Source organism: Cyprinus carpio, chromosome A1 (genome assembly GCF_018340385.1).
Source record: "Cyprinus carpio isolate SPL01 chromosome A1, ASM1834038v1, whole genome shotgun sequence".
NCBI classification, from domain to species: domain Eukaryota; kingdom Metazoa; phylum Chordata; class Actinopteri; order Cypriniformes; family Cyprinidae; genus Cyprinus; species Cyprinus carpio.
In genome coordinates this window covers 39,495,485-39,504,823 of record NC_056572.1, presented here as the reverse complement: position 1 = coordinate 39,504,823, position 9,339 = coordinate 39,495,485, and the positions used below count along the sequence as shown (strand labels likewise).

Here is a 9,339-nt window from a genome sequence, read left to right as displayed (position 1 = left end):
TAATAATTCCCTGAAAGAAAGATGCATGGTAGTAATATAGGATTTCTTATAGTTATTGAACAAAGAACATAAAAAGTTTATGCAAATATTCATATGTATTATATTAGAAGCCTTGAATACCCACAATGTAGTATTTTTCTGTATGGGTTTCACAGAAATCAAACCAGTCTTCCAGGTCTTCCATGGTGGCTTGCAGCTAATGATGTAGAAACAGAGAATTTTCTTGTATTTTGGTTTTCCTGAAAGAAAAAAATATTCTCTATTGCTATGGTTCTTACCGTATCCAGTAGATCATTAATCTCATGAATGATGAAATCCCTGTTTGTGAAGTCTCTGTCGGCACTGCAGCAGACCTTCACAACAAAGTATAAACAACTATTATACTATGATAGGTTCAATTACATCTTTGATCCAAAGCTTAAAAAGGCACCTGATTGATCATCCGAAGGATCTGCAGAAAGTTCTCCAAGTGTTGTGTATCCTGATTCATTTCACCACGAGAAATCTGGCCAATCATCTCAGCAGATGGTTTGTGGAATAACTTGACCAGGCTTTTGAGGCAATCATCCGGGAGTTTGGACCAGTGCTTCTCTGAGAATATAACAAAAAATACTTAGACATATACAACAAGGTCAAAAACACAAAGGATGAAAAGTCTTACAGCTTTACCTAAAACCTTGCGAGCATCAGGATTCAGCTCAAGAATTTTGGAGGCAAGAACTTCAGTGAGTTCAGTTCGTTGTTGTTTTTGGAGACGTCTGATGAGCTCAGGCAGGAGAATGTAAAGTCTCAGCGATTCCTCACCAAATGGCTTGGGATTCAGAGATCGCAGCATCTGCTGAACCACCTCCACTACCTGTGATATACAAAGAAAAGGAATTTCAAGTTGAATACAGTTTAGTTCTCTCAAATAATTTTGACTTGTTCTTTAGATTGTGAAAGTAAACAAAAAAGTAAATAGACACCACACAAACAATAAAAAAACCCTTCAGCACCTTTAAGTTATATTACATTTATTTGCATCTTTTAATGTTAAATAAAATGAATATTTTGGATTTGTTATTACCTTTGATATCACCTTTTCATTCCCTAATAACTTTGAAAAAGCTTTTTCAGCCAGTTCAAAATCCTGTTCATCATGACTACAAAAACAAAAATGTACATAAATATTTGTGATGATTTTAGCTGATTAATTTTGGGCTCAAAAACTAAACTGCTAGACATATCTATGTATTTCTGAGTTACCTTGCTTTGAGAAAACTTCCATTCAGACAAGCAGCAGAGGAGAACACTTGTTTTATTTCCCTGTAAATATAAACCATTTATATGCATTACCCTACCATATATAAATTACAGGCCACACAACATTAAATACTAGTAAGACTCCTAACATAATCTACATATAAGTCACTTACAATATGCACTTATACTGTAATAGGTTTAGAAAGAGGGTCAAATCTATCTTCTCAGTCCCTGAAAGCAAGGACTGACAAAAACTTTGACAATATTATATATATATATATATATATATATATATATATATATATATATATATATATATATATATATATATTTAAGGGTGACATGGACATAATACACATAAATGAAAACGTAAGCTCTGTCTATGGAACTCACTTCTTTATTGCTGCCCATGAGTCTCTTTCAGACACCCAGCGGTCAATCATTCTGTCATTTAATGTCAAAACCCCTCTTATAGGATTGGGTTTAGACTTTCCAAGTTCCTACAAAAAAAATAAAAACATAATTAATCCCATGTGCAGCAGTAATGTTAAACTATTTAAGAATGAAAGCCATGTCTTACTTTGAAAAACAAGGCAAAGGAATGATTCTCCCCAGCTATGAGTTTTTCGGTCGTATATTCATGATTACATTCTGTGTGCAACAAATACTTCATTTAGATCTCTGAGCATCATCATGAATATAAAAATATTCATAACAAAATAGCCTATTGCTATAAGATAATTTTTAATTACCAGTTGGCAGATTCACAGGAAAAGGCACAGACTCATTGATCATTTTTCCATTTCCCAGCTGCCCTTGCATCCCACATCCAAATGAGTAGATCCGCTTTGACGATGCGACTGATACGAGTGTGTAATGTCTTTATGCAAAAAATAATCAAAAGCCTAATTACTAAGCAGAACTTAAACATCAGACATGTTAAACGTGTGAAGAATTATGTATGAGAGCTAAAGACATTGCACAGTGCATAAAAAATCGGTATTATTACTCTGATGCTGATGCTGATTGCTAATAAAGCTTATAAACAGTCTTTACCTCCCACATGTGACCTGAGACACTTCAGATCCCCACAGTTCAGCAACCACCCGCGGATGATGTTCGTCTTTAAATGAGTTGTGCCCAAGCTGACCAGAACCTCCTGATCCAAATGTGAATACTGTGCCACCCTGAAACATAAACTATTTACTACACTTTCTGTCCAGCTTGCTTTTATGCTAAATAAAGCATAAAACCTAATATATTATGACCATAGTACCTTTGATAAAGTAGCAGTGTGCTCCCCTCCACATGAGATGGACACAATTTTCTTCTGGTTAAGACTCTTTATAACCGTTGGAATGTGTCTGTCTGTGGTAGTACAAAACAGTACATTTGTCACTTACAAATGCATCATATTCATGCTTTGATATAGATTTGACACAGTATTGCACAAATTTAGTACATTTATATGGAATTTTATTACTGATTTCGATTTTACATGATGAAACAAGACCTGTAGTGTCCCCGAAGCCCAGCTGTCCAGCAGAGTTCTTTCCCCATCCAAACACGACTCCAGAGAGAGACAACCCAAAGCTGTGGTCTCCTCCAGCACTGATCTGAGCCAGTGGGATCCCACTCAGACTCTGAACATGTTGAGCTGACTGAGAGGCGGGATGATCTTTCTTTAAACCCAGCTGACCATAAGAGTTATCACCCCATACGAACAACTGACCATCTGAAAGAGCAGTTCATGTCAATCATTACATGTCAAAAGATAAAAGCAAAATGTTAGATAGAATAGTTGTTAATACCGTGGGTTAGTGCCATTGAATGATGGTCTCCACATGCGATCTGAATCACCTGCCTGTTATCCAGACCTTTGAGAGGCCTTAGTGACAAGAAAATCTGTGTGATATATATATGTTTTTTTATTTTATTTTTGTTTATTTTTTTTTTTATGCATAAATAGACATGCATGTAGTAGGTTTGTTTGTAATTGGTGATTTTTTTTAATCAGCAAGAAGAACCGCACCATCTCCTCCACAGACAATCAGTCTGATTCTGTCATTCTTTAGCTGTATTGGCTCTGGTATGATTATGTTATTTTTTTGATTTATTTGTTATGTAGTTAAAATGAAATTTCAGGTTCAGAAGATCATCTCAAATATAAATATATGGCATTTATCTTACAATAAAGTGTCATTTAAAGCATTATACTTAGTTTTCCATCATGATCATAGTCTTCACTGCGTAATCTCAGGACCGAGACCTTCCCATCCTGTATGATTCTGAGATGAATCCGTCAAGATTACGTGTAGTTGACTTGTGTTTTAGTGCTGTTTTAACCGTATTCCAGAATTGCCATGTTTGACTTTGTCCGGTTGCACCAGCCCCAATCCCTCTCTGACCTGCGCTCCCCAGTAACACAACATGATCACAGCTGACTCCAGCAGCGTCTCTCTGCATCTACGGACTGACGAACACACTCATATCAAACTGAAAGTAAAAACGAAAGTTAAGCAGGAAATGCTGGTTTCAGCCTAAACGATACTTATTCGACTTCCCAGTTCCCAAAAAAAGAAAGCGTTTGGTATCATATCTTCTATATGTAGTTTTTAACCTCGAGTGAGAGAAAAACGTTTAAGATGTGGGACAGGACAACCTACCCACAATGACTTTCAATTCTTCTATGGACCATAAGGGTGGCGTTAGGGAAAATGTGATGGAATGAAAACTCACAACAGTCACAGTTCACCTTCATTTGTTTTCCATACGATAAAAGTGATGGAAACGCTGAATTTCGAATAAAAATGCCTTAATTCGCAAAAAAAGTTTTTACTTTAACTAACTCTTTTTTTTTTTTTTTGATGTTTTTGAAAAAAGGTTAATGCGAATGATGGGAGGTGGAAATGCATTTTGCGAATAAATTCCTCCAAGCGCAACAAAAAAGGCATGTGACTTTGCGCTATGGGACGACAATCCTGACTAACCCCCAATAATAACCAGCGGACCGATGTTGCTCAACAGCATCGTCAAAGTCATCAAAGTATTTCTGTATAATTGCTTCCCAGAACGGTTAAACGATGCTTGTTCGCAAATGTTTTGTGCGATATTCCAATTTTGCGCATAAGTTAAATTCGCAACTTTGTATGGAAACCCGTGACATAAATATTTAGGCAATATGAAACATTTAAGGCACCTTGGCTCTTGCAAGCTTCTAAGTTTGGAACGCCTACTACAATTTCTCCTAAATCATTCGTTTAAATCCCTGTCAATCATGACAGTCTGGCCAATCAACTGATTGAACCGCACCAACGAAACGGAGGGATCTGATTGGCTCATGTGTTGTTGGCGCAGCTAAGCCTAAAAACGACACTGAGAAGAAATGACCTAACGTTACTGTTTGATATTACATATACATTAAACAAGGTTAAACAAGGACATACCAGATCTAATTGTTATCATACAAAGGTAAGTAGCAAATAAAAGACTAGCAATTGTACAATATTCGCGTTCTGCTGTAACGTTAGCGGGATCTGTTTGCTAGCAGCGCGAGCGCCGCCCTACTTGCCGAAAGGCACAGCTCGAGGATTCATCTCCATTTTGCTTGTTGTGATTAATGTTTACACTCAGTAATACACTTATTGTATATTTTATATCTGTTTCAGCTTTTTTGTGTTGTAATAATGTTTAAAACTTGAATATCGAGTGGTTTGAAGGTTTTGCCAGCATGTTGTTGCATAAAGGGAGTGTTGCGTCAGGTTTATTTACGTTAAGTTAACGTTACCCTCTTCATATTTAACTGGTTGATTCTTCGACCATCTATATATATTTGGGTTATTCCTCTTTTAAATTACTGTATTAATGTTTTGTTTTTGCAAGTTATGCGTTTATAATGTATAAATTCTAGTATGAATTAAATAGGGGGCGGGGCACAATGTGTATGTTGTTGTTAGTGAATGTCTCCACTGGGACTTGCAGTAAACACGCTGCTTATAACCTAACGAGCTGACTACCTAGGCAGCCTTTTTTAGGCATGTATTATATACATATGTCTCATGTTTTTTATAACTGACTTGACTTCGGTGGGAGGGGCTGTAAGCCTGTTATTTAGTGTTCAGTGGCTGTGCTTTAAAACCTAGTGAGCTGACTGCTTAGAAACCTATTTTTGGAAATCATAGATGACTAAAACGTGCAGTCCGTGGAGGCATCTAGTTACCTGTTGAGACACAGCTAAAATCTACGTGCCTCCTGTCACATAGTATGAACATCTAGGGAATAACAAGCCTCGGATCAAGTCATTCATTTATTTATTTCCTTGTTTTTCAGAGAACTCCTGGTCAAGACAGAAGATTTACAGAAACCAGCTTACCTACATTCTGCACTGATTTTTGAAGTGTGTTTAAGGGCCAGTTGTTCTGTATCCTGCCACTGAGTATGTCAGTGGCTCTTCTCGTGCGATATGCCGTGTTCAGCGGATCCCGTGTTTGCTGCAAGGCTGTCCTTGGCATAACCAGCATCCACCAAGAAGACCCGAGAAGGGCTCTACACACTCCATCATCTCCTCGGTGCAGCAACTCTCGCTTTGATCCAGACAGCAGTGGCTGTCCGACTACCTGGGACTCCTTTGGGATCTGGGACAACCGTATTAATGAGCCCATCTCGCTTCCGTCGAGCATCCGATATGGTAAACCTATTCCCAAAGTTAGCCTGTCCAAGGTGGGCTGCGCTTCACAGATCGGCCAGCGGAAGGTGAACGAAGACCGCTATCAGCTATCGCAGATGACGGACAGCATCATATACTTTGCAGTGTTCGATGGGCACGGAGGTGCAGAGGCTGCTGAATTCTGCCACAAAAACATGGAGAAGCATATTAAGTAAGGACCGTTGGTTCTAAAGGAATAGTTCACCTAAAAATAAAAGTTTGCTGAAAATTTACACGCCCTCAGGCCATTCAAGATGAGTTTGTTTCTTCATCAGAACAGATTTGGAGAAATTCAGCATTACATCATTTGCTCACCAGTGGGTCCCCTGCAGAGGACTCCATTGGATGACTCCAATCCATCAATTAATGTATTGTGAAGCGAAAAGCTTTGTGAGGAAAAAGTGAAAGGTGAATCAAGTCCATTGTCCTCTCACATCAAAATCCACTCACATATTTCTCTCCTGATTTAGATGAGACAATTTTCAACTGGGTACAGCAATATTATGTACTCATATTTTAGCTGGAAGCAGCGTTTTGAAGTTAAAGTCTTGATGTAAACACGCAGCTTTACTCTTCACAAGATGTTAATGCATGGACTGGAGTCATGTGGATTATTGTGATGTTTTATCAGCTGTTTGAACTCTTTCTGACGGCACCCATTCACTGCAGAGGATCCATTGGTGAGCAAGTGATGAAATGCTAAATTTCTCCAAAACTGTTCAGATGTAGAAACATACTCTACACCTTGGATGTCCTGAGAGTAAGTACATTTTCATTAGAGTTTAATTTTTTTGGTGAAATGTTTAATTAGTGGGCATGTATTTTGTTTTTAAATCTCTTTTTACCAGTTTTGTAAAGAATATGCAAGGTGTTCCATATACAACAAATGCTCATGATCGTACTCACGTAGAGCTCTGTCGTGGCGCAAGCTCTGTGTTTACTAACATGAGACTAGTTCTTGTAATTCCTTAAAGAGATAACAAGGACTGTGCTTCTAAACCGGTCTAAACCATGATGGGCTTCTGAATCAGGACCTGTGGCACTTCAGAATAACTAGCTGTTTATATTGGATTTTTTTTATTTGTGTTTCAGAGATATTGCTGAGGAGGAGGATAACTTGGAATTAGTTTTAACCAAAGCATTTCTTGAGGTTGACAAAGCGTTAGCAAGGCATCTTCACTTCAGTGCAGATGGTAGGTCTTATTTGACTGATTATATTTTTTAAAGCATGCACAGTCTCTCAGCTGTTGTTTTAGAGTCTTCATTTATAAGTATTGCTTTGATGCATAACATAACAGAGCCAAATGGACATTTGTGAGCAGATAATGACAATGCAGATATATATATATATATATTTTATTATCATTAAAACATCATATTACAGAGCAGTGAAGACCTTATGGTCATTATACTTCACAGATTTCTCTCTGGCTCTGTAAAATGCGTCCATCACAACATAGATAGCACTTAACATGCTTGTGTTGTATACTAGGGATGGGTTGAAAAATATTCCTAGATGCATCAATATTCTTACAATCTAAATAATCAAAAACCTTTTATTACAATAAATATATAACTATCTGCCATTTTTTACGTTATATATCTGCTGTTCTTATAAAAATATCCTAAATGATTTTCCTTAAAAAATACTTGCCAAACAAATTTAACGTAAAACAATAAGTGTGTTATCAAAATTAATATTTAAGTGAAAAATTTTGTTCCTTATCTCTGCTTGCAACTGGACAATTGATGTAACTATTCGGATATCTGCGCTGTGGCACGCAGAAACATTGTCAGTTGAAAATAGGAATTAATTGACGTTGTTTATATTTTCATTATTGGTTTTTCTATTTGTATTTTAGGGCTAAAAATGACACACTAATTGAAATGAACAAACTTTACTTAAGTTAAACTTTTAAGTTATTATACTCATTTATTCCATTTCGGTTCACCTTAACAGACATTTGGCCTATAAGCCAGCCGTTTTAATATAATAAAGAATTGCACCCAGTGCTGTTGCTGAAAAATTGATGCATCAGGAATTATTTGGAATAGCATCACCTTGAGTTTAAATGGTATCCAAGATGACTATTAAATCCCATCGTTAATATATGATACTAACACATAGTTGTTAAAAAGTTACTTTTAGATTCATCTGTGTTGATAAGGATTTTAAATGCTGTTGTGATAGAATAAATAGGATTATGCCAGGTCCATCATATTCATAGTGTGCGGCCCACTAGTGTGGCCTGCTGCGTGACATGTCCAATCTTGCCCTGTGTGTGTGCATGTTATTTACAACAGCCGCGGACCCAGCTTACCCCTATAAGAGCTGCAGCTCTGCGGTACCTTTATGGAGGCCGGAGGGTTAGATTGCTCCAGCGGGTCCTTGCGTGGACTTTTGGAAGGTTCCTGACCTTTTCTTCTCTCTTTTCGTCTTTCCTTTCTGTCTTTCTCTTTATCTCTCTTTACTGTGCTCTGCCTTCTTCACATGTGTTGGTTGCTGGAAAATGATTGATTAGTCATTGTGTTAAATTTTTGTATTTATTTATTTTTCTTTGTGTATGGATAATGTTAGTTTTAGTTGATGTCAGAGAAAAGCACAATATTTTTACTGTGGGAGTAATTTTTTAGTGAAGAAATGCTATTTGCTAAAAAGAGATGTGCCTCTTAAAATCAATTGCTTTTATGCTGTTTAATGCTTTTTTCAAATGCTAAGCGTAATGTTTTGCCTAAACAGTGGTGTTCATGTTTCTGATATGTGTCCTATGTACTTTGGATAGTCACAATGCTACCTGCTTGCCTTGACCACTCCAGTACATCATCTCTTTTGGAAACTCCCTCTTTTTTGTTTGGTTACATTTGTTTTTATTAGATGCTTGATTACCAAAACAGTGTGTACATATCTCTTAAACATGCACAGTATTGTCACTACAGTATAGTGCACTAGAATTACATGCAAATCTCAGAACAGGACTCAGAGTAAATAGCTGTTTAATTTCTGTGTGTGATTGTGCTGTAACAGATGCAAACTCTGTATTGTGTGTCTTACTGTTTCTGTGACCGCATCACAAACTAACCATTCTGCCTCGCTCTCTGGTGTGTTACAGCCTCTTTGTTGAGTGCAGGGACGACGGCCACAGTGGCCCTGTTGAGAGATGGGATCGAGCTGGTGGTGGGCAGTGTGGGGGACAGCCGAGCCATGCTGTGCCGCAAAGGCAAGGCCCTCAGACTCACTGTGGATCACACGCCTGAGAGAAAGGATGAAAAAGAGAGGTACAGTTAGCCTAACTGCTCAAAGCAGATTGAGTCGCTGTCAGTGCATGTCTTTTGAACACCATGGTGAGTTATAGTTGGAGTTTGTGTTGATGTCAGTTTGTGTCTTTTTAAGT

General features: G+C 37.5%; 2 protein-coding genes across 4 annotated transcripts; one reads left to right on the top strand and one right to left on the bottom strand.

The window, feature by feature from the left end:
• Positions 1–6: 6 nt before the first annotated feature.
• On the bottom strand, positions 7–3,219 carry LOC109083516 (E3 ISG15--protein ligase HERC5-like). Its single transcript, XM_042771162.1, has 14 exons — positions 3,214–3,219; positions 3,054–3,147; positions 2,756–2,977; positions 2,519–2,610; positions 2,299–2,429; positions 1,995–2,122; positions 1,823–1,893; positions 1,636–1,742; positions 1,246–1,305; positions 1,067–1,142; positions 670–856; positions 431–591; positions 279–353; positions 7–196 (listed from the first exon to the last, which is right to left on the bottom strand). Exons 1-14 carry the CDS (start codon positions 3,217–3,219, stop codon positions 104–106), a joined length of 1,503 nt encoding a protein of 500 aa, XP_042627096.1. The 3' UTR covers positions 7–103.
• A 1,336-nt stretch (positions 3,220–4,555) lies between these two features.
• On the top strand, positions 4,556–9,248 carry LOC109066336 (protein phosphatase 1K, mitochondrial-like). 3 transcript variants are annotated; one of them, XM_042766049.1, is made up of 5 exons: positions 4,556–4,713; positions 5,572–6,119; positions 7,040–7,140; positions 8,252–8,355; positions 9,058–9,192. In XM_042766049.1, exons 2-4 carry the CDS (start codon positions 5,680–5,682, stop codon positions 8,317–8,319), a joined length of 609 nt encoding a protein of 202 aa, XP_042621983.1. In that variant the 5' UTR covers positions 4,556–4,713; positions 5,572–5,679; the 3' UTR covers positions 8,320–8,355; positions 9,058–9,192. The 3 variants fall into 3 exon arrangements, with proteins under 3 accessions (XP_042621983.1, XP_042621971.1, XP_042621977.1); XM_042766037.1 differs by lacking the exon at positions 8,252–8,355 and having other exon boundaries at positions 9,058–9,248; XM_042766043.1 differs by lacking the exon at positions 8,252–8,355 and having other exon boundaries at positions 4,573–4,712; positions 5,566–6,119; positions 9,058–9,248.
• Positions 9,249–9,339: the final 91 nt, after the last annotated feature.